Source organism: Mus musculus, chromosome 4, assembly GCF_000001635.26.
Source record: "Mus musculus strain C57BL/6J chromosome 4, GRCm38.p6 C57BL/6J".
NCBI lineage: Eukaryota > Metazoa > Chordata > Mammalia > Rodentia > Muridae > Mus > Mus musculus.
The window spans coordinates 111611632-111636209 of NC_000070.6; the positions used below are offsets into that span (position 1 = coordinate 111611632).

Below are 24578 nucleotides of genomic sequence, written 5' to 3' on the forward strand. Positions count from 1 at the left end.
CATAGAAAAGAATGATAAAATGTTTCATATAACACAGAAAGGTGAATTTGTGTAATATACAGCTTTTTATAAATCAGTAAATCAGAGAGAGGGAGAGAGAGAGAGATTGAGTCTAGTAACTCAATTCTAAAATGGGCAAAGAAAATGAACAGTCATTTCACTGAAAATGCAAGTAATTCTTACACATATGAAAAGAAGTTTAACTAGATAATAAAAGATAATTGCAGTAACAGAAATTCACATTAAAACTAATCTTAGATATCACTTCCCACCCATCAAAAATGATAAATTTCAAAAAGTAAAAATGTACCCATGCTGTCAAGGTGATTAGGCCCTGATCCACTGTTGGGAGTGTTCCAGACCTTCTAAGGAAGCCTGCCAGCACTTATTAGAATTGTATTTGTGTGTGTGTGTGTGTGCGTGTGTGTGTGCGTGCATGTGATCTTAGTGATTCCATTTCTGTGAATCCAGCATATAACTGTTGTATATGCAAAGCCCATCATCAAAGCACTGCTGGTAACAGAAGAAGACTGGAAACTCCTTATATGTTCATTAGGTAGGGAGTTGATTATCTGTGAAAAAGAATGAAGCAACTATTTGTTGAAAAAAATACTCCTAAGTCATAGAAGAAAAGAAGAAAAGAAAAGACCTGAACAATAAGGTTAAGGTGTTACCATTTTGGAATGGGGACACTATTTCATTGTTTATACAAAGACTGCCTCTGGAAGAGTTCATGCTGACCTGACAGCAAAACTGTATGTTTGATTGTAGGATGGAGTGAAAGGGATATTTTCCACTGTAAAATATTAATGCCTTTTAACTCCTGAACAATATTGTCAATCAATTAAAATTCACCTGCTGGTAATTTAAAGTGAAGTCACATTAACCTCCTGGTGTCAGGATGTGAGATTTGTTGGACAACTCACTGACAGCCCAAGTGGCTGTCAGTGGGGCCTGGCCCAAATCCTTGCTCCATCAATGGCTTGCCAGCCAGCCCTGCACAAACGTCCCCACTCCTGTCTGATTGGAGATAGGTCAAAGGGACTGGTTTCCAAGGCCTCTCTGTCTCTGGCAGTCAGAGATATAAATTGTAGTTTTTCCTCACACATTTCTCAGGTCATCTGTCTACCTCTTCCTTTCCTCTGCAGCTCATCAGAAGCTCAGAGGAAAAGACAGACAATTGAAGAAAATAAAATTGCAAAGATGACTTTTATGGGGCTCCAGTTGGATCATTGTGTATTCCTCCTCCAAAGCTGAAAATGATGAGTTTAATATCACACAGAGAACTGCATCTTGTTGCTCTCAAAAGAGAGTGTATGCTACCCAGAGAACCAGGAGCTCAGCAAGACATAATTCTTCCCTCCAACTCTGAGGCAAATGAAATGACAGTCATCAAGCCCGCATTCTAGAAGCAACACAGATTTTATTTGGTGGTAACTTCATTTGAAAGTGTCCCAAGGAGGGTGAATCCTTCTACACGTGGGATTTTCCTCTTATTCAGGACTACAAACCAGAATGAAGATGGTTAGGTGACCAACATGGCTAGTGTTGCAAGAGTCAAGCAAGAGTCCTGGGCATTAGTCCCAATGTTCTATAAGCTCAGGCAACTATTTTTCACATTTAGGTCTTTGTAGTAATAATAATAATAATATATGACATGTAAAAAGAGGAGAATCATTATAGTCTAGAGACACTAAAGATCTAATGTCCTAAAAGTCCTCTAGTTTCTGCCAGTCTGTCATGGTACCCTGGGTCATCTCCTGGTGTCTTTTGTATCATCATTCTGCAGACAGTCCTGAACATTATGTACTTATAGACATGAAGTCCTTAGAGACAACTCTCCATCTTCAGGAAAGTTAATAAATAATGTCATTATTTAATAAATAATGAAAATAATCAAACTTGGAAGTGTCTTAACCATGTAAGCAGATGGTCTCTGAAATGTCATTTATAGATTACAAAGCCTCCCTCACCAGAAACTGTTCCTTTGTTGTTGGGGAAAAGATGAGACATCGTGACAAAAGGTTAAATGAAAGAGCTAATTAAGACATCACAGATAAAGCTTCTAGGAGGAGCCTAACATGCCTAAGACACACATGAAATGATGACAAGTCTTACTCCTGGGTCTGCTTCCTAATATAACTCTAAGATTAGAGTCAAAAATACTTATTTCTCTGATTCAAAATACCCCCTACACAACTATCTAGGGCTAGTGAAGTCACTATAGCCGCCACTTTCAAAATATGCTCTAAATATTTGCCCCAATTATTACCCACAGAGCAATGTAGTCCTTACCTCTCCTTCATCCAGGAAACTTCTCTTTGCAACAGATGGAGACCATTATAGAAAACCACAACCAATCAAAAAACAGAACTGGGAGTCCCAGTGGACAAAACATTCCAGCGCTTAAGGCTCAGGGAACATTGCCTTAAGAAGAGGAGAAAGAAAGATTTTAAGAACCAGAGGATCAAGGGATTTTCTGTGAGATTGTATCTCCTAGTTATATCAGAAGTTATACCCATAGAGGCCTACCAACATGACTGCCTAACATGAGCTGAACAAGGACAACAATAGACATGCCAAAGTGAACCAGGGCAAAGACCCCAAGCTTCAATCCTCTACAAAGCACTACAGGCAACTAAGGAATCTTCAGAGTGGGAGAAAGCATATGTGTGTGTGTGTGTGTGTGTGTGTGTGTGTGTGTGTATACATATACATGAAACGACAATTAATGTAAAAGGAGAACATGAATTTGAAAGACAGCAGGGAGAGGTATATGGGAGACTTGGGGACTTGGGAGGGAGGAGTGAGAATGGAGAAATGATGTAATTATAACTTCAAAATTGGAAGAAAATGTTTTTTTTTAATCCTGAGGTTCAAAGTAGGAGCATAATTTACCCTAGACTCCTCAGATAGAAATGGAAGTTAAGACAAAAATCACAGGAGTGTCCAATGTAAATACAATGATTTCCTGGAAGGTATTTCTTATTAATCAGATAATAACTTCTCAAAATGCTTAATCATGCTCTATGTAAGTAACTTAGTTGAAAATACAACAAAATCCTCATTTCTTGGAGACTTGTAAAAAACAGATACTACCAATAACGCTTCCCGACACTGAGGAGACATTAGTTAAAAATGAACAGAAATCGATCCTCGCCTGTCTCCTGCTCTCCAATCACATTGCAAATAGCTGCCAAGTCTATTGACAAAAAGAAGAAGAAGAAGAAGAAGAAGAAGCCAGCTGGAAAGGGTGTGTGCAGTGTGGTCTCCTTCAAGGCAGCTCTGCAGGCCCAGCCTTCCCATTTGTTATTCTTTCTTTCCACAGAAAACAAGCCTGGAGTTCTATATTGACATCCACGCTCACTCCACCATGATGAATGGCTTCATGTACGGCAATATCTTTGAGGATGAGGAACGGTTCCAAAGGCAGTCCATTTTTCCAAAACTCCTTTGCCAGAATGCCGAGGACTTCTCCTATGTAAGTGAAAAGTTCTTGGGTAGCCAGTCCCAACCCCGGGGATGCCTCAGAACCTCTTCCTGCCACCCATTCCCCCGTCCCTCTCCTTCAGGTTCATTTTATTTTGACCTGACAGGGTAGTGTTGGGCCTGTCTGGTCACCTAATGTTTGTTTAGTGTGTCTGGCTCCAATATTAACAAGGGAAATAAGCCCATCAAGTGGTCTCCCGGTTTCATGCCTAACCTGTGGTCTGTTCTTACTTGTTCGAGTTCTTCCAGCAGGAGGACAGTGTGTCTGCTCAAGGCATTACACACCCACCATTCTCATCTTCCATGACTTTCTTGGCCCCAATTTCTTTGTCAGTAATTGGTGAATATATTTCTTTTTACCTGGCCTTCACTACAGCTTCCTGGGAAGACACATGCAGCTATAGATATGAAAGTCCCTTGCAGGCAGAAAAGACCTCAACACACCTTCAGAGACATCTGAGGTGGATAGGATAGGCTGGGAGGAGGAAGCTAGAAATTGTGTAGCACAAAGCATCATCAGAAAAGAGCGGAAAGAGAGAGGAGGAGAGACATCAATATGCACTTTTGGGACATTGGAATGGTTTTGTTCACTGTGACTTTGTCTTGATACTAAATCTCTGGGCCTTGTTACTGCCATGTGGCAGGTGGGAAGAGGTCCACAGAGGTCATGGCAATCTTTGAAGTTGATGAGCTGAAAACTCACCTGCTCATTGCTTCAGGCTGGACATTAGTGAGGATGATGAATTTCTTCTGTATGTGGTAAGATGCACTGTGAATTTCAGTCGTTGGATGACAGGCGGAGAAAGGAGGTTTGGAGGTTGTTTAGCAGAGTTCTTTTTTTTTTTTAATATCCAAGAGAATCCTATGGATCAGAAAAGTTGAGAATCTATTGCAAAGTCATCTAGAATTTAGGGTGCAGAATCAAACAGCATCTATGAGACAAAAGCATTTGTTTGTGTAGGAACCTGTAGAGCCTTTGCAACAGTGGTAATTTCAGAGTGAATTGCAGCCTCTAGTTCATTGGAAGGTGTGCCATAGGTCTGAGGTGCTCACAGGAGTTAAGGTTCCTGGATATACAGAACAGGCATCATCTGGGTCATGGTTCTGGTCCTGGTGATGTTTCTGTATCCCAGCTTCCTTGGGAGCTCTGGGCTGCCCTCAAGATTATCTATCCCAGGCCCATTCTTGTCTCTTCTCTGACTCTCAAGAACTGGCTCCAGAATGGGAGAGTTATGTTTTACCACATAGATTTCAAAGTCTTTGCACTGAAGATTCTATGACCTCTCATATATTTTCCTTTACTCTAATACACAGACAGGAAAAGTGAGGACCACTAAAAGGACAGCTGACAGCTATCAAACAGTGGGAAGTAAAATTTATGTATCTGAACAGAAGACCTAAGTCTAGCCTGCTTCCCTCTTTGTTTATCCTAATGGGTGCTGCCAACATTGTACAAAAAGAGCATCCTTCATTTCCCTAGCTTATGTTGGACATGAATTCACTTCTTCCTAATGTGATGGTGAACACAGAGATAGCTAGAGCCACTAAGTCAGGCTTCACATCTATGCTGGTTTACTTACTTGTACATTTGTGAGCTTCAGTTTCCTCATCTACAGAGAAATGAAATATGAACACCTACTTCAATGGGTTATTTTAAAACTAAAACATGATACTAGCTAGGGAACAGTACCACTAAGTTGAATGTTTAATTCTGACTATGATCATGTTTTAGTTCATGTGCTTCCTATCTGCTTTTCACTCCTCCAGTCCCACTGAGATTCCTGCAGGTGGCTGTGCCCCAGGAACCCTGATGGATGCTTTCAATTACATTTGTTGACTAACCAGTCCTCACAATAACTGAGATGTTATTATGAAGCAGATCCCACTTGTCAGATGAGGAAACTAAGAACTAGAGGCATAAGGTTTGCTCAATGCCTAAAAGCTGGTGTGAGCCATCCAGGTCTGATTCTCTGTCTCTTCCCAACTTTATCTTTCACAGACTAGCACATCCTTCAACAGGGATGCTGTGAAAGCAGGAACTGGCCGGCGCTTCCTGGGCGGGCTTCTGGACCACTCATCATACTGCTATACCCTAGAGGTTTCCTTCTACAGCTACATCATTGGGGGTACTACAGCTGCAGTGCCCTACACTGAAGAAGCCTGTATCCTTGCTAGATCCCACTATATCTAGACCAGCCTTCATCTAACTGGGAGCATCAAACTTGAGAGGATTTTCTAGGCAGGTCAGGAGTTTGATGCCACCTAAGAAAAGTGCTAGACTCTGGGGTGAGGAGAAATGTGGAAGGTTCTATTGGGGATGTCTCTGGACTGTTTGGTTCATCTGTGATCTTCCCATGCCCTTCATATATGAACATAGAGATCTCAACTGATGCTTCCAGGTGCCACATCTTCCATAGGCCCTGGGGCCCATGTCTGTCCCACTGCTTCTGCATTCCTGTCTTTCTCCTGTACCACCATACCCGCACTTTCTAGCTTCTGCTCCCTCACTTTCTCTTTACTCCCCATTTCCTTTGCCTTTATCCTCTCTTTCCACCTCTCTTCTCTCCTTTCCCTCCCTCTTCCTTTTTTTCTCACACCTTTTCTCTTTTCTTCTGTCCCTCCATCTTCCCTGCCCAACCCACCCCGACCTTCTAGATCTATTGCTTTTGATAAACTGCTATTCCTGCCAGTTTCTCAAAAAACTTGTCTTAAGTTCACCATGGTGAAAACTGGAGGCTACTTTCTACCTTGCTAGATTTCTTTGTAAAGAAAATGTATTCACTAGTTTTAGCTTATCATAAAGTCACTTTATTGTGTCTGTGATGTTCTGATAGAACTTGTTAATTTTTATCCTTTGAGTTTTAAATTGATTCATTTCTCTTTTCTAAACTTTTCCTCAGAGAAAGTATTGTAGTTGAGAAAGTTTTAAACAGGAAAAGGATGGTATAAATTAGGAACACAGTTGTCCCTCGATGTTCCAAGATGGTTCTAGAAATCCTGAAATCCTGATATTCTAGTTTCTTGAGTATAGTGTTGTAGTACTTGTATATATACATACATCCTACTGTATACTGTTTGGGCTTTTTTTTTTTTGAGACAAGATCTCTCTATGTAGTCCTGACTGTTCTAAACTCACTATGTAGACCAGGTTGGCCTCAAACTCACAAAGATTCATTTTCCTGAATCTGCCTCCCAAGTGCTGAGATTAAAAGTATGAGCTACTAAGCTACCTCAACATATGTTTTAACTATAGATCACATAATATTCAATGTATTGTAAGTGCTATATAAATTATTGTTATACTGCATTTTAAAGGAAATTATCTGAAAATAGTACAGACTTAATTTTGTAAAACTATTTTCTATCCATGGCTAGTTGAATCTTCTGATACAGAACCCATGGATATGGGAGGCCCATTCACTTAATGTACAAACTACCCCTTCCCCAATTAAAGTGCTCACACTAGCCTTTCATAGCTCTTGGTAAATAGTCATAGAGTTCCTGCTATAAACTGTGTGGGGCGGGGAATCTCATATGCTAGTGGCATGAGTTAGAACCCAGTCTACTGAGGTTTCAGTGATCCTCTGTTACTTTTCTGAACTTAAGAGGTCCAGGTGATAGCCTCAGAGCAGGGGCGAGCAAGGAGTAATCCAGGTGGTAGGTCAGTGTTTCAGACTTCCTAGAGCCTTGGAGATGTCATGATAAGAACTGGATGCTCTGCCCACAGACACCAAGACTGAGCCCATCACCTTAGAATGTGATATTATATCTTCTGGCTCAGCAAGGCCAACAAAATAGTCTGTGCTATGAAGCAGAGGCGCATGGCTTCCCAAAATCTAGCCATTCTTAAATGCCCCTGGACACCCTCTCCTGCCAACATTTGGTAGTGTGATCCTCCAACTCCTTAAAGACACAGGTGAAGATCAACTCCACACCACACCTACTTTGGTCTCCTTCAGTATTGTGGCAAAGGAAGTTATAGGAATTGTTTAGAAAAAAATTGAACTTATGGGCTAAAGTAAATTCTAAACCCAAGTCGCAGGTCTCTCTGGAAGATGCTGTAGCTGGTTTGTTATTAATTTCTGGCATCCAATTATGGGTTCTTCCACCTTTCTATTGGCATGGTTGGCTGATAGAAATTTTATCTTTACTAAAAAATCCTTCCTCAGCTCACAGTTTCTGTCTCTTAACACCCAATTCTTCTTCACCAAAAATAAACATATATTAGCGTGCCAGGAATCACAACCAGCACCTGGGGTAAAGTACTAGAGAAGAGGGCATTCTAAGGCTTTTGTTCTACTGGGGAGACAGAAGAGAGAAGAGATAATTAAAATGTGCACGATAAGCTCAGTGATAGAGGAATTCCAGAAGATTAAGGAACACTTATATTTAAAAGAAGTATATGTATATCAGCATGGTAGTACACACTTGTAATCCCAGCATACTAGATACAAAGGCAGGAAGGTCATGAGTTTCAGGCTACCCTGAGGTACAAAACAAATTTCAAGATAGTCAACAAAAACCTACTTCAAAAATCAATGCTGCCACAACTGCTTCTAGTAATAATAATGGTGTATATGTGTGAATGTCTGTGTGAGTGTGTAAGTGTATGTGTGTGAGTGTATGTGTGTGAGTGTATGTGTGTGTGGATGAGAGACAGAGAGAGATAAAGGGAGAGAGAGGGAGGGGAGGGGGCAGGAGAGAGGGAAAGAGAAAGGGAGAGGGAGAGAGAGGAGTGCTAACTAAGGGCCAGTAGCAGTAACTAAACATGTCTTTAAACTCAGGTAAAGCCTTCTGGAAGGCCCATCTCAACTGACTTTTAATATTGGGCAGGAGTTAGTCCAATGGGATGGGAATGTGTTACTGAAGGGAGAACCCTGCAGACAGAGAGGCAAGGAAGAAAAGTATACACGTGTAGCAAGAGGATAACTGGTCAGGTTTGGGCAAAGGCCTTCAGATCTAGGTGTAAATTTGTAGACGGAAAGGAATTCAAACTTGAATAGTAGGTAATGAAGAACAATAGATGTTTTGTAAATAGTGGGAAGTCACCCTGGCTGTACTAAAGGCAGGGACATACAGTAAGAGGTTGGTGGAACAATCCACATGAGAGCTGCTTCAGACCAATACTAGGTGATGGGCACAGAATATTTCAATGTCGAACTGAGAAGATGCAAAAATAATTGCATTAGTGGTTACAGGAGCTGGAGACTGGAAGGCGTCAGTGGTGAATGAAGAGGCTATGCACCAGCTTTGTAGTCCCTGCTTGTCAGTGGGGGGTGGGGGGAGAGGAGCCTGGAACTATACCAGGGAAGCACAAGTCAGCTTGGTACATTCAAGGATGATTTAACCTGGTTCCTCTTTGATATACATTATTTTCAAGACTCATCTCATAACAGAGGGAGAACAGTCAGACAGATTGTGATCTTTGTTGGCTGCTGGCTCTGTGTCCCAATCAGAAAAAGAAATTACATGGTCTGATGGGAATGGCAATATGGTCTGGGAGGAAGTGTCCTCTAGACTGGGAATCAGGAGACCTGATTCTGACAACAGACAACGCAGGCCTCATCCCAGACAGTGCCCTTCCGAGAGTCCTCTAGGCTCTGCAAGGTGACTTTATCTTTATAGAGCAACTGAGGACTTTCTGGATTTTCTATCCTGCTGTGGGACTCAGAAACACCCACAAAGAAGTAAGTGCTATGCAAAGAACAGACTTTCTATTCACACATATCTGGGTTTGAATCTTGCCTCAGCTACACAGTAGGTGGGTGAGCCCCTTTGAATAGGTTGCATAACCTAACTGACCTCAGTTTCTTTATGTGTAACTGGGAGCTATAATTGTATGATGTTCTGGTTATGGTGAAGTTAAGGGAAATAACTATATACATTTTCAAAGGTTTCCACGAAGACTAGTGGTCTTTGGCATCCTAGCCTGTCCATGTTGTAGCAAGAACACAGATCTGACATTAGAGTTCCAGATGTGAGTTCTGTTTTATTTTCTGAGAGCCTTGGCACAGTTATATAACCACTCCAGACATTAGTTCTTTAACTGTAAAGTGAGGCTGACAGTGAGTTACGTCTTGTAAGGGTTGCAAGGGTTACATGGGGAAGGCTATGTTGTCCTGAACTGTTAAATCAACGTGCCATATGCTCAGTGATATTAGATATCATTCTCTCACTTTTCCTTCCTGTCATTTGTCATCCTTTTGTTGTGAAATGGTAGAGTCTTGATACTTTCAGGCAACTCTCCAGTTATTACTATTTACATTTTATTGTCCTGACAACTAATAAATATGCTATTTTCAAATGGTTGACAGAGAGAGAGAGAGAGAGAGAGAGAAGGAGAAAAGGAGAGAAGGAGAAAAGGACAAACTAGAATCATAAAGTTACTCAATGATTCTCCAGCCTTTGTTTCTGGTCTGGTTACAAGCTAATTTTGGGAAGAGGGAGCCTGAGTCCTGAGCAGGCTGGTTTCCTGTGGCTGTGTCCATACTGAAATCAGATAATGCTGGCTCTGAAGTATGGTACAGCTAGCCAAGGGAAAATACCAAGATTCTGTCAGCTAACTGCTGTCATTTCAGACCTCAGTGGACCCCTCAGAGTGGGCCTTCTGACATGTTCATCAAACTATTTTATTTATCCATCTGTCCAACAAAACCCATTAGACATTGGAAAGAGATGGGAATAAGTGGCTATGTATTTAAGAAGATAGGTTTTTGAGCAAAGAGGACAAGGGAAAGAGAATAAAGGTCCTGGCAGATGAAAGATCTGCTGGGCTAGGGGGAAGGGGTCATCAGGGAGCAGAGGGGAAAGAACTTCCTAGAAGAAGAGAAACCAGGGCTCAGACTTCCAGGGTGAATAGATGCAAACTAGGCAAGAAGGGGGTGGAGCCACCTTCCTGGCAGAGGGAGAAGTACAGGAGAGAGGCCAGATGCCAGGGGAAGGATGCTCTGTCCAAGCATTCCACGGTAGCTGGGGCTGGGCCAGGAACAAGCAGTGATCAATAACCATGGGAGAAAGACCCGTGAAAGAAGCACATTGAATATGCTGCAATAACAGTTACAAAACATTGTTATTGTTTGTTTCCACTGGCTTCCTAGATAGATGAATATAGATAATAGAACCATAGATATGAGAACTCTGGCAGGCCCAGAGACTGCCCAGTCAGTCTCAGGAAATTAAGAAGTTCCAATTAATTCTAGTCACAAAACAGTCTCAGTTGAGCAATTACTGTGTCTGGTCTGATTCGAAACATCAAACCTCTTCAAAGAAAATCATCCCCACCCTCTGGGCCTGTCGAAAATAGGCTGATCATGGTGACCCACGTTCATACTTCTGGGGGTCAAGCAGGATAAGGGAGCACTAGAAAGAGACAGGACGGGCCTCTGATACTTAAAGGATAGCATGGACTATTCCACATGAGCCCCTTAGGGACCCCACTTTCTAGTGCTGGGTGCTAGAGGACTGCTTAGAAGTGTTAGAGCTGGGGTTTAAAATCCCAATAGGTCCAGCTCTAAGTTCCACCTGGCACACCATCTTGCCATCCTCTCTTCTTCCCTCCCATGTCCTCCTGGAGGACAGGGACTGTGCTTATGAACTCCAGAGAGGCTGGGACTCCTACAGCTCTTAATTTTTCTCTACCTACAGAAACCCCTTCCTGTAGGCCTGGTCCCTGATACTAACCTGTCTGTCATCCCTGATGACCCAGCTCTGTTGACCAACACCAGCTTCTGATTGCTCTTAGCCACCTTGCCTTGTACCAGTTGACGCCCACATTCGTGTCAAAGTGTGCCCTGGCTCCTGAATGCTCACTGTTTGGCTGGAAAACTGAAATGCCATTACCTTCATTCTCCAAGCCTCCTTCATCCCCCCAAAAGGAGGTTTCGAAGGTTTTATCTGCTTTTGTCAAGTTTATCACCATAATTCGAAATGCTGTTAATATTACTGTCAGCAGAGATCTACAAATTACAAAGTTGTAAAGTTACTTTATAGTGATAACTGTCAGCTTTCACTTGTGGCGCTGCAAGCTTGGCTCCATGGAAACCATGATGATGATAAAGAGCCTATATTGTTTCAGGATTGCAGCTGTGAGCTGGCAGGCAGGAAGCATCCTGGCTGACTCCCAAGTTGCCCAAATCTATTTGTCTGCACCCATGTTCACTTGTACACCTGTGCACACCAAGTACTTGTCTTCCCACTTTCTTGTTGCACAAATGTGGGAGCATTCTCAAAGCCAAGGCTTTCCCTGAGCTCAGTTTCAACCAATTGCATCCTTGAGCTTAACTTTGTTCAGCCCAGAAGACAACAGGGACTGTCAAAATGTCACAACACAACTGCTTTAAAAGCCACTGTTTAATTGAGAACCACTAGGAACATTTGAGGTTCTAGTTAGACAATGTAGAACAATGATGTCAAATAATTTTTGCCCTTAGACAAAAAAAAAAAAAAAAAAAAAAAAAAGGCAACTCAGGAAAGTAGATAGAGGTCTGGGGAAAGGTTTAGGCACCTTAATTGACACTGTTAAGTGCATTATTGAGCAAAAAATGGATGTGTCAACCCCACCACTATATACTACCCTGCTGCCAAAGGTGGACAGAAGCTTTAAGCTTCTCTGGGGAGCGAGGTAGTGCTGGCTCTTTTTTCCTGGCTACTGTCATTAGCCCAGAGAGTGTTTTCATTTCTGGCCATCAGTTTATGTTAGACACAAATAAAATGGTACATGGGACCTGAAGGACCATGGTGGTGGTGGTGGTTGGGGGTGGGGGGACACAAAACTGCAAAGAGGGATTTATGAGAGAGGTAATATGGAGCTTTCAGCCCTAAGACTAGAATATTTGAAAAACAACAACAACAAACAAAACCACCAGGCTTGTTAGCCACTCCTTCCAAAGCTATGGCCTATGAGAGACGAGTTAAAGAAATTGGGGAGTTTTCCTTGGAGTAGGGACCTTTAGGAGCTGATTTTCTTTTAGGAGCCTGATTTTGATTGATCAAGTCTCTAAAGAGTAACCACAGAGCTGAGTAATAAAGCTGTTCTATGTGACTCTAAAGTTCAAAGTAAGGCCTAATATGTGGCAGCCCCATTCTGAGCCTGTGCACATAGGATAATGACAAGAGGATCCAGGACTAGGGCATTGATTCCCTGAGCATCTCCTATATGCCAGCCTCTTGCTTGTGTCTGAGGGCACACAGAGCAAGTCCTGACCTCTACCTAGAAATGTGTCAGTAGAGACAATCAGAGAGTGACTTTAGTACAGTATAGTGAAAGAGGGGAGTGTGGAGCAGACAGAAAGTGTTTAGATCAGCTTTGGGGACACCAGGAGTGAGAAGAGATGTATCAAGGAAGTACCATCACAAAGGTCTAGTGTGGGAGGAGGAGGGTGCAGAAGTCCATGCAGGCAGACCAGACTAGACAATAGCTAGAGCCCCGAGAGAGCTGCTTCTGCTTCCCTCCTTGATCATGTGAGGTCATCTGGCAAAGGACCACCACTCCCTAGCAATGTGCCAGGGGAAACACCTACCCTGGCAGGTAAGGCAGGACAGCTCCCAGGGCCATCTGAGCTAGGCAGATGCACCATGGTACCATGCTAGCAATTTGGAGTTTGCCTAGTGACCTTCTCAGTGTTCTGATGTGAGATTCACAAAGCACATTCTTTACTAATCTGTCATCAACCACTGATGTGCTATATGATTTTGAGCAAACTTCTCTACTTCCCTCCTTGGATCCTAACTATTAAAAATGGATTTGGACAAAGAGCTTCAACCATCAAACTTCATTCAAAGAGTTGAATTTGGATCTAACTCACATTTGTTAGACATCTACTAAGTGCTGGACATAGTCCTTCTTAGGAATTTGTCAGACTCCTGGAGCACCAGCTGTTCTCCATAGAACAACCTCAGAATCAACACCACGTCTCACCCCAGGCTGCACACCCGGCAGAGACACATTGCCTGGCTAGGGTTTCTTTCCGTCAATATTTTCCTCAAGATGATAAATGTGCTGCCAATAAGAGGAGGCAGCTGCCAGCTCTGTCTGAGACAAGGGCCTTTAGCTGGGCTATGGCCGTGATTGGCTTGTTGATGTGTCTCCAAAGAGGGAGGGAGCTGGAGGGAACTCTGAGGAGGCTCAGGACCAGAGCTCTCAGTCTACACAGATTTGCCTTGGGTTAATAGGGCTTCTTCCCCATGTTCTCGTCCTCTAATCACCCCACTAAAATATGGTCTTTGAAGAGAAGACACAAAGTGATGAAGCTTATAGCAGAACTGTAGCTCACAGCTGGCATGTTAAATAACAGGGTAAGGAAGAAAGCACCTTCCCCAGCCAGGCTGGATCGGATGCAAATCCTGGTTTTGCTTTTTACCAGTGGTGTGGCTCCAATGACTTGGTTGCATTGATTCTCTGTCAGCTAATCTGCCATGATGTCATTCTAATACTTACCTCACAGGGGTGTTTTGAGTAGATGCAAACACTGGGAAATATACTCCAGTGCCTGTTCAATTGCCAAGAACGTAGTAGGCACTCAGTAAATTGCACCACGATTGTTACTCTTTCTAACCAAGTAATGTATTAGGTGAAATCAAGTTATTCATTTCTGGGCTATCAGACTAGAGGCAATGTGCTTGGACCAGGTGTCTCTGAGATTCTTAGGGGGCTCTTGTGGTTTTGAAATAGTAGTCTTCTTAGCTATGTGTTTGGAGTACTCAGTTATTTCGCTGGGATTAGACTTCCAAATCTGTTCTCACCAGCACAGCTTTTTGTTTGTTTGTTTGTTTTTTAAATTAAATAAATTATTTCATGAGGACAAAGTCACAGTGTAATCAGTGTCAGCATTAAGACAGTGCTGGAGCTTGGCTGAGGCTGGAGTTCGGGGTGGCTGAGATTTCACATTTGGTCTCAGTTATACACATGTGTGGAACCCACTCTCTCCCTAATCTGGAATTGAAAAAACAGGGATGAGAGTTAAGAGACCTGGATTTGCCTAATAGAATTCAGTGACTGGGAAGTGCTGGGGGTTATTTGGTCACGTGACCACAGACCACTGATGCCTCCCTCTGTTTTCAGTTCTCTCTGATTTAGCTAGTACATGAGGTTGTGCAGATCAAATGCGTAGGGGAGAGGTGGGTCTGAAAGTGTTCCACTCACAAAGGGAGAGATTTTTGGTGGGGGTCGGGGTGCATGCAGGGTGAAGAGGGAGGCATTCTACCCATTCGAACAGAAAGCCATCTGGAAGAGATGGAGACAGGGACAGGCCCAGAGGTGGTTCTTGATGGCATGAGGACAGCCAGGGAGGACCCAAATAATTTCAGTGTCAAACTCATGTCCACTGATCTGATGGCATGGGAGAAGTGCTAGCCATAGGGCTAGGAACCCTTAGAACTATTGGGGGTTTGGTGAGATCTGGCTTCTCACTCCTGGCTTGGCTCCTTCCCTCCTGGCTCACAGAGACACCTGAAGACTCTAGCAGCAGCTTCCTTGCAGTTGCCTGAGGTTGAAGCGCCCCCTCCTGGCCCTGGGGTGCATGGCTACCATAGAGAGCCAGTTTTTTTCCCACCAGAAGACTGAAGACAACCCCTTCCTTTGTCTAGGCTACCGCCTGAGCTCTGCCCTCACCACCACCAGCTCCCAGCTATCTTTGGGGATCTGGAAGAGGGAGGCTTGCACTTCCTGACTTCTCTTAGGTCTTAGCATGAGCGTTATCCCCTACCGGCCATCCCTTTGACTCTCTCTTCCTCTTCTCCATTACCTTTGTCTGTTCATCTATTTGGTGCTTTCTTAGACACATGTATGTTTCATGTGTGGCTGTCTGCATCCTTCCCTCACCTTGTTCACTCCCTCATCTTCAACCCTACTCAGCCCCCTTCCCCCTTCCCATGACTTCAGTTCTTTCTTATGTTCTTTTCCCTCTTACCTTGTACTTAGTGCTTTGTATTCATATCACATTTAGACCCAGAGCACTCCATTGAGATGACTTCAGAAGGTTACTTAGTGCTCTGACTCTGTACCTGACTGAGGGGTCAATGAAGTCATGTGTCCTGAGTGTGGCACGCAGTCCCTACGATATTGTTCATCTCCCTTTCAGCCATATCACCTGGCAGGCCTTCTGCTATTCTTGTCCTCTTTTCAAAACCCCCTCCAAGCTTCCCTCCCCCTCCTTTTTTTTTTCTTGGCACTACAATTCAGAATCAAATATCATTGTTTTGAGTCTTTCAGGAAACTGTAGACTTCTCCTTCACTTTGAAGGAACTTCCTTCTGTGCTCTATTCTCTCCTCTGTCTCCCCTAGGAAAGACATGGGTCTTCTTGTCTAAGCACTGATAAGGGACTCTGAGCCGAGGTAAGGTATAGTCAGCTGAAGGGTATCTGACGTCAAGGAGTCTCTATTCATAGTGCATCTTACAAGGAAGTTTTATGGTAAGGAAGGAGTCATGTTCTAAGGCCCCACAGGACACCCACCAGTGTGACTTGAATGTATTTGCTAATTTATTTATGACTTGTGGCAAATTGAAGCAAAAGCATGTAGTACCACAAAGAAACAAGGAATGTTTCCCAGCACCGAACTCCTAAGAAGACATTTGTCTGAGAGATTCATGTTGGAAGCCCAGGAGAGTGGGCTCTGGCCTCTGGTTCATGAGTACTCCTTCAGCAGAGGGCAGCCTATGGATCACATGAGACATGGGTATCTTTCACAGTGATCCTTCATGAGAGCCAAGGACTCGGTCCTAAAACACAGTCTGAGCATCCAGCTGCCTGTGGCCTAACCAGACACAAGGATAATGCAAGCATGTCTAGACAGTATCCTTCTAGCTGTCCTCAAAGATTGTCATATATTTCAGCACAGATGCGGAGAAAAGCAGGGTCAGCAAGTGGCATAGGGCCAGGCAGTTAGAAATGCTGGCTCTAAAATGACATGGGTCTGGTTTCATTTCTAAACCTGTGTAGCTCTAGACAACTTACTGTGGCCTCTTTGGGCTTGAGCCTCCTGAATAGAGATAATAATACAAACCTCCCAGGGTCTTTGTGAGAAGAAAATGAGTTGATATAAGTACTTCATGCCCTGACTGGCTTCTAGGAAGGGTTGATGGCTCTTCCCAGGCTGCACAGTACTCTGTGATCACTGGGGCTCCCAGAAGGTTAGAGAGATGCCGAGAGGTCATCTGGTGTCCTGGGCAGAGACTTGTCTTCACCACCATGGACAACCAGTCTTAAAGCAAAGAGACCTCTACTCTTGAGTTTTCCCATACAAAAATTGACTGCAGTTTGAGTCTACTCAGTATGCTGAGGGCAAACCACAATATCCCAAGCTCTCTTGCCTTTGGAGAAGCATTTTAGTAAAAGTCATGTGCAAGAGGCTCCCTCTGCCCCCTGGGATTGTGGGAAGGAAATATTTATGGCATAGGGAAGGTGCCTGGAAAGTTGTGTTTTGTCTCTCTGTGCTAAGCATTCTATTGGCTTAGTTCTCAAGGTAGCCATTTGAAGCAGTCACTACCTTCTTTCAGGAAAGAAGGTATTCCATTCCCTTATTGAGCTTTCATACTTGTGGGGGTGGGGGTGGGGGCAGAGCCAGAACCTATGACCCAACAGTACCTACTCTCCCATACAGAGTACCTGAGGGACTTGGCCTGCCTGGCCCCAAACTTCCTCTACACTGGAACCCCCACTGTCCCTGGAGAGTCAATAGACCCCCAGCTCTGGTCAAATAGACCCCTACTTCGAGACTACTGCCTCCCCTTGTTTGTTTATTCCTAAGTAGCTGAGAGTTTTTCACCCAATCGTGGCTTTTTACTGGGAGGAGTTATTGAGGGGAAGCTATTGGGCTCTGCAGAAGTTACTGGGCTATGCTACAATTCATTTTTAGATTGCATAGTGGGACAAGAAGGAACAATGATTTCACAGGTGCACGACTAACCCAAAGCATTTTAATCTTCAAAATGTCAGCTTTTATGGTCAGTGGCTGTTCCACGGTGAGCAGTAGCACTGTGAATGTTAAGGTACCAGCATGGCAGGGCACCTGGACAAGGCATCATCATAAAGGCAGACAGACTCCAGAGACTGTGGCTGGTACTGCAGGCCAGCCTGGAAGTGCCTCCTGAAAACAAATGCATCATCATCGAGTGTGACTGATCACCTCGGATCCCAAGATGATGGTGTGTATAAACATGGATCTTTACTGCATCTCAGAGAGAGCAGCAGCATGGTATCCAGGTGCTGGAGGAACATTAAAGTGTTAGCCCAAGGTCACTGTCTTGCTATGACATCATACTGGCCTTCGCCTCCATGTCTTTAAAGCAATAATTAATTCACCTGTGTGTTGCACCCACCAATGAGCTAAAAGAAATTTGGAACAAGTAATGAAAAGCCTATATCATATTAGGACTGTGTGAGGTGGTGAGAGAAAAAAAGGCTGTCTGTGTGCAGCCCACTGCCCCACAGGACTGTTTTAGGAAACAAGGGCCCAGGAAAGACCCTGTTAGGTTATTACTAGTGGTCAGAGAAGCCAGCCAGGGTAACTAAATTTCCTCTCCAGGCTTTCATTTCTTCCACCAGTAAACGTGTTAAATGGAGGAAATTCAAAACAGATATTTACCATTCTATATGTACCTCTTTGCTAGGCACTGGGGATCAGTAATGAGCAGGACTGTTTCCCTAGGGGAGTTCAACTACTATGTTTCTAACATCTTTCACACAGATTTGTCACACATTCAAGGTGCAATCATATGATGGTTCAAGTCCTAAGGTCCTTATGAGGGTGTCCTAGGTCTTCTGTGGCCCAGGCAAGGTGGGTTCAATGTCAGAGCATGCAGAGATGAGTAGGGACAGGAAGAGGGGCCAGGAAACTCACAGAAATCTGAGGAACCAGACACTGCTTATTCATTATGGGCATCATTTGTTTAATACGAGGTTTCTGAGTGTTCCTCTGTACTTACCTCACACTTTGGGACCAAGAACCTGGAGATGATCAGGCAAAGTCCCTGTATCCCAGGATGTCATCTGCAGAGGCTGACACACACACATATGGATGAGAGTGTCCTTTGAGAACTCCTAAGGTAGAAGGATACGTGAGAAAGAAGGGACATAGCTTGGCCGTGGGGATGTGATGGCTTCACAGAGAAGCAGTCCTTGAGCAGAAACCCCAAGAATGAAATGACTACTCTAGGCCAGACTTCGCAGAGGAAACACACTGCTTGCAAGACCCAGGGGAGTTTGAGAAACAAGATCTCCCAGCTGAGCCTCCCACTGAGTGTGCCTATGGGAACCTTGGCACTCTTACATCCACACTGAAGGAGGAAAGCTTTGCAGTGTTCCAGTCCAAGGGCATGAATGTGTTGTGGCTCTAGCAAAAGACTGAACATTCAGCCTTGGATGCCTGGAGTAACCCGAGCCCTGGAGCAAAGAATCTCCTCACTTTTGCCTTTGTTGGAAACAAATACCATGCTTTCAGAATGCAGTAGCAGGAGAGACTGAGAGTCATTGGCCCAGCTCTATGTGGGGTCCTCCCCTGTGTGCCCATTAAGCACTTGTCCTCTGCACTGACCTACCACCTTCCTCTCAATGTCTATTTCCCTCAGGATAAACCTTCATCACTCCTCTCGGCTGCTTAGGTGGTAGCAGAGAGCAGAAAGTCACCTTTGAGTCTGTCATACACTAGCTGAAGATATTTTATTACCTTGTCAGGACAAAAGGCAGTAGGATGCATTTAAATTGAGAATCTAATCTTTTGCGGGTCATAACTGGTCCCTTCATAGTAATCTCAAGTTCTGGCTCTCAACTAGAAATCTCTACTGGATCCCACTGCCTCTCCTACTGTGGCCATGTAGTATGCTTAGGGGCTGAAAGGACAAGTAGGGGGTCTGGTGTGGGATTAGATTGCTCTGAGTCCTCAGGAGGGTCGAAGGGTCAAGTGTGCCAGAGCAATTAGAGGCCACTTCCTGAAGAGGATGGGTATGATAATAAGGTTTCCCAAACTGATGTGTGCACAAAGTTCAGGAGCACAAGGCCCTGTCACAGTAACCTTATAAAGGAGGAACAGACATTCCATTTCAGGGTTTAAGAAGCAAAGAGTTATGGACATCTACTAACCTGAAAAAAGTGCATAGTCCCAGTGGTTATATTACAGCTATGCAAACAATAGGCTAGAGGGAAGGAGGGGGCAATTTTTCATTCTAAAGATCCCTCTGTGTGATTCTGGAAGCTGGCAAAAATAAACTGACATTCTGAGACCAGGGAAGGACCAGTGCTGAAGTTCAAACCAAATGTCACAGGATGCAGGATGTCTTCTTGTTTAGGAGAGATAGGTCTTTACTTATAGCCAGGCCTTCAGCTGATTGTATGAGGCCCCATCACACCGTGGAAAAAAACCTGCAGTACTCAAAGCCAATGGGTGTGCATGCTAATATAGTCCCAAAACACCCTCACAGAAGCATCCAGAATAATGTTGGACCCTATATTGTGGTCCATCCAAAATGACACATTACCTATCACAGTAATATTGAGTTTGACCACAGGTTTTTGGGTTTAACTCTACCACATCAGAGCACCCAACAGGATCCACTCCAACCTTCAAAGAGATTTCAAGTGATGATGCTTTACCCCAGGTTTACCTCTAACTTTGGAGAACTGCATAGAGGGGCAGGAAAGGAAAGAAAAGAAACTTGTCTTTCTGAAATGACAGGGTTATGCAAAGGAGAAGTTTTGGTATCAGATGATATGTTTGAATGCCACAGTGATACTTTTGATTTTGAGTTTCTAGTCAATAATGAGCCAGGAGAGGGTTCTTGAGGTAGTAGCATGAGATTATGTTATTATAGTAACAGTTATGATGTGTGTGTGTGTGTGTGTGTGTGTGTGTGTGTGTGTGTGTGTGTGTGTGTGTTCCATATAGAATATATCTAAAGGGGTTAGATTAGCCTAGACCAGTATGTACTTCTCCTTCGTATGGTTTTAGGAGTGTCATGAACTTGATTCTTTGTCCCTGTATTAGTCAGGGTTTTACTGCTGTGAAAAGACACCATGACCAAAGCAAGTCTTATAAAAAAACAACATTTAATTGGGGCTGGCTTATGGTTCAGAGGTTCAGTCCATTATTATCAAGGTGGGAGCATGGCAGTATCCAGGCAGGCATGGTGCAGGAGGAGCTGAGAGTTCTATGTCTTCATTCAAAGGCGGCTAGTGGAAGACTGACTTCCAGGCAACTAGGGTGAGGATCTTATATCCACACCCACAGTGACACACCCATTCCAACCAGGTCACACCTATTCCAACAAGGCCACACCTTCAGATGGTGCCACTCCCTGGTCCAAGGATATACAAACCATCACAGTCCCTTCCATTAAAAAGGAAACAAATAGTAGTGACTAAGATCATCTATCTTCTGGCCTCTAAGTAAAGCTGTAAAGTTTCAAACGTTCCATTTGTCCTGTGACAGACACCATTTCAGATATTTCACCTTATTTAATATCAAAATAACCATATACATATGTACATGTGTGTGTGTGTTTGTGTGTGTGTGTTTGTGTGTGTGTGTGTGTGTGTGTGTGTGTGTGTGTGTGTGTGTGTGTGTATGATGAAATTGGGCATCTTGTACTTGCTTGATTGGCAAAAACACTAAACTTTAGGGAGAAAGAACCTTTCCCCAAACCACACATCTAGTGTTGGGGACAGGGCCAACATTCCCATGAGAGCTGCCAAATTCCATAGCCTACACTTTTAAACACCAAACTCCAGTAGGAGAGTAAATTGGAGAAAACCCCCAAATGCTTGACTATGGAGGAACTGCTTAAATGAAAGGACGTGGGTGGAATTAGCTGAGGAGATGGCCCAGTCTGTGAAATGCTTGCCAGTTTCACAGTACCCACATAAAAGCTAGGTGTAGTAGTGTCTACCTCTAACCCCAGCACTGAGGGGGAACAAGAAGAGGGCCTGGAGGCTTGCTAGCCAGCCAGTCTAGCTGAAGTCAGTGAGTTATAGGCTTCACAAAGTGGAAAGTGACTGAGAAGGTGGTATTATGTTAGGCTCTGGCCTCCACATGTACGCATCCCCACATCCCCATACATGAACATGTACATATGCATATATACACACACATATATGTATATATATATATATATTATATGTGTGTGTATGTATATATGTAGTATGTATGTATATATGTATATATACATGTATGATATACATACACACATACACACAAGAGAAAAAACAGGGAGTTGAAACCAAATTCTGATTTTTGTTGGTCCACTAGGAAACAAGGAGACCTGATCTTTCTTGGTAAAGATTGGATGCCATGCAGGAGAGACCTCAGAAGGAACCTTGATCATATTCTGAAGTTTGTGCAGACTAGAAGTCCAGCTTAGCCTCCTATCATGTTGAAGTTGATGGTAGGATAGAGGTCAGTACTTACTTCTAGTGGGGTCCTCTTCTGGTTGGCTACTACAGCCTCAGTCCCTCCAGAGTTAAACACACACAAACACACACACAGACACACACACAGACACACACACACACAGACACACAGACACACAGACACACACACACACACACACACACACACACACACACACACACTTACACAGTATAGCTGCCACATGATCTCCCAGGAGAGTTAGGGATATCCTGGTTCTGTTGTAACTTAAAGATGTCCCTCATATTATCTGGCACGTGAATACTTGGTCCCCAGTTGTTGGTCCTGTTTGGATAGCTTTAGGAGATGTGGTCTTGATGGAGAAAATATGTCACTGGAGTCAATCTCTGAGGTTTCAAAAAACCATGTGCTATCCACAGTTTGTTCTCTCTGCTTCCTATTTGCTATTCAAGGAGTGAGCTCTCAGCTATGCCTGCCGCCATGATTCCCTGCTATGATGAACTCTTATCTCCCTGGAACCAGAACCCCAAGTAAACCCTTTCTTGTCTAAGTTGCACTGCTTGTGGTGTTTTACCACAGAATAAAAAGGTACCTAATACAGAACCCATCTGTGGCCATCACACTACCTGGTGGGAGGCATCATCTGTTGTAATTAGCCTTCATTAAAATGCTGATTAGTAGCATCTTGTCTGGGCCAGGTGGATGATGGGTTTGCCCTAGTCACTATATATGTTGGTGTTCTTCACAGCTACTTACACACCATGACCATTCCTGCATGGCCCAAAATAAAGGAGTCACATAGAGTGTATAAATAATTCTCACCTGGAACCAGAAACAGAGAACCATAAGACAAAGATGGACTCCTTTTAGTGGAGCTCAACTCTGTAGAGGAAGCATCCACTGGAAATTCATGACTGACTCCTTCCTGTAGGTGGATTTGGCTGCTGCAGTGGTTAGTTGTTTGCATTTTGAGGTTGAAGTTCTTTATGCATGATGTATACTATATAGCTCATTGATACTACCCCATCTCCATATAGATTCAGAAAGGATTTCAGGGAGCCAAAGAGTGGGAGGGACCTGGAGGGAAAAAAAAGCCAGCTGGGACACAGAGAGCTGCCATGTCATCCAGCAGGGTTGAAGAATAAATATCTAATGCAGAGGTGAAGGGATGGATCTGGAGGAGGCAGAAGGAGTAAGAGCCTTAAGGGAGGCTCTGAACACCATGTCAGATGTGCTCAGAGTCAACTGAGAGACTGCAGAATCATTACAGAGGTTTAAGTCAGGAAAAGATCCCTTTAAGATATGTATGCCAGGGAGTCAGTCTTGGCAACAGTATGACGTTTGGGTTGAATAGCAGCGAGAAGAGACCAGAGGCATTGCAGAAGTGACCTGGAAGTTGGAAGCAAAAGAGAAGCCCATGAATGTCAGTTCTAAGCTGGACTCAGGAGAGCCATTGGTTGTCCTTCTGAAGGGAGACAATAGATTCAGGTGATCATAGACCTCAGCATTGGTTTCACAAGAGATAGTACACATGAGGGACACTGACTGATGTCCTGTAGAGAGAAATCAAAGCCCAGGAAATCTTACTTTCAATATACGACACATTAAACAAGTTCTGATTTGGGCCTCCTTGTGTCTCTTAGACCTCCCCGGACCAAATAAGCTTCATCAGACTTTAAGTTAAGTTCAGTTGTACAGATCAGAACACCAAGCCATTCCAATGATAGCTAACATCTCATTCACCCTTGATTGGAAGATCTTCATCCCATCCCTTCTGTGGGGTTTACGAGATGTAATCCTTTTTCTAGGTATCTATCTGATATGAAGTGGGTTTTATTTGTTTGGTTGGCTTTGTTTTGGTTTTGTTTCATGCTGTTGTAGGTTTGTTTTTATCTGTATATTATCTTTTCCATTTTTCTGTCTCTGGGTTGTTCTGAGTTTTATTTTGTTTTGTTTTGTTTTGTGCTCTTTATCTGTATCTGTTTCTCTGTGTTTCTCTTTTGTTAATTCTCTCTAGAACCTGATTCCCTCACACATTAACTCCCTTACCCTCTCTCATATCATTTTGTGTCCTTCTCTTCCTATTCACCCACCCATCCATCCTCCCACCCCTTACTCTTTCCCTCTGTCCTTCCCCACCCCCTTTTTCTTTTTCTCTATCTTGTTCTCATTAGACCAACGACTGATGGGCAAGGCCAGTCTTTGCCCAGCGGTTAATTGATAGTTGGTGTAGAACTGTCTAAGTGAGGAACTCTTGTCATTAGCAAGAGATGGGTTGCCTTGGCCCATAACTAGGAAACCTTTGAAATCCTGCATCTAAATTACTATTCTTTTGACTGCTGCTAGTGATGCTAATTAGCTGTGTTAATTGGATGTTTTGATATTTGAAGAGCAAAGCAATCCAACTCCTTCCTCCAGAAAGCCAAAATTATTAATGAACTTGGCAGCGGCCTTGGCTTTCTTTCCACAGTGGGCACAGCCAGAGATTTCAGGGCAGGCAAAGGGGTTTGTTCTGAGGAAGTAGCTTGCCTGCTCTTAGGGAGAGAAAGAGACCTAGAAGCTGGCTATGTGCTTCTTAGTGGCAAAATCATCCAGTGAGACTGAAGAGCCTTTGACTCAGAGACCAAACCTAACACTAAATAACATAAGGAAGTGCTGTACTCAGCCATTTTGTACCATCAGCCTGAGCAGCCAGGCTGGATGTTTGCATCCCAGGGTGTTGTAGGACACCCGA

General features: G+C 43.6%; 1 protein-coding gene across 8 annotated transcripts in view; it reads left to right on the forward strand.

The window, feature by feature from the left end:
- The window catches only part of Agbl4 (ATP/GTP binding protein-like 4), a 1266676-nt gene that overhangs the window by 1213983 nt on the left and 28115 nt on the right, over positions 1–24578 (forward strand). For all 8 annotated transcript variants that reach the window (XM_011240653.3, XM_011240654.3, XM_011240652.3 and 5 more), the window contains 2 exons: positions 3329–3481; positions 5489–5651. In XM_011240653.3, the coding sequence (XP_011238955.1) occupies positions 3329–3481; positions 5489–5651 (316 nt within the window). The remainder of the gene's footprint in view (positions 1–3328; positions 3482–5488; positions 5652–24578) is intronic.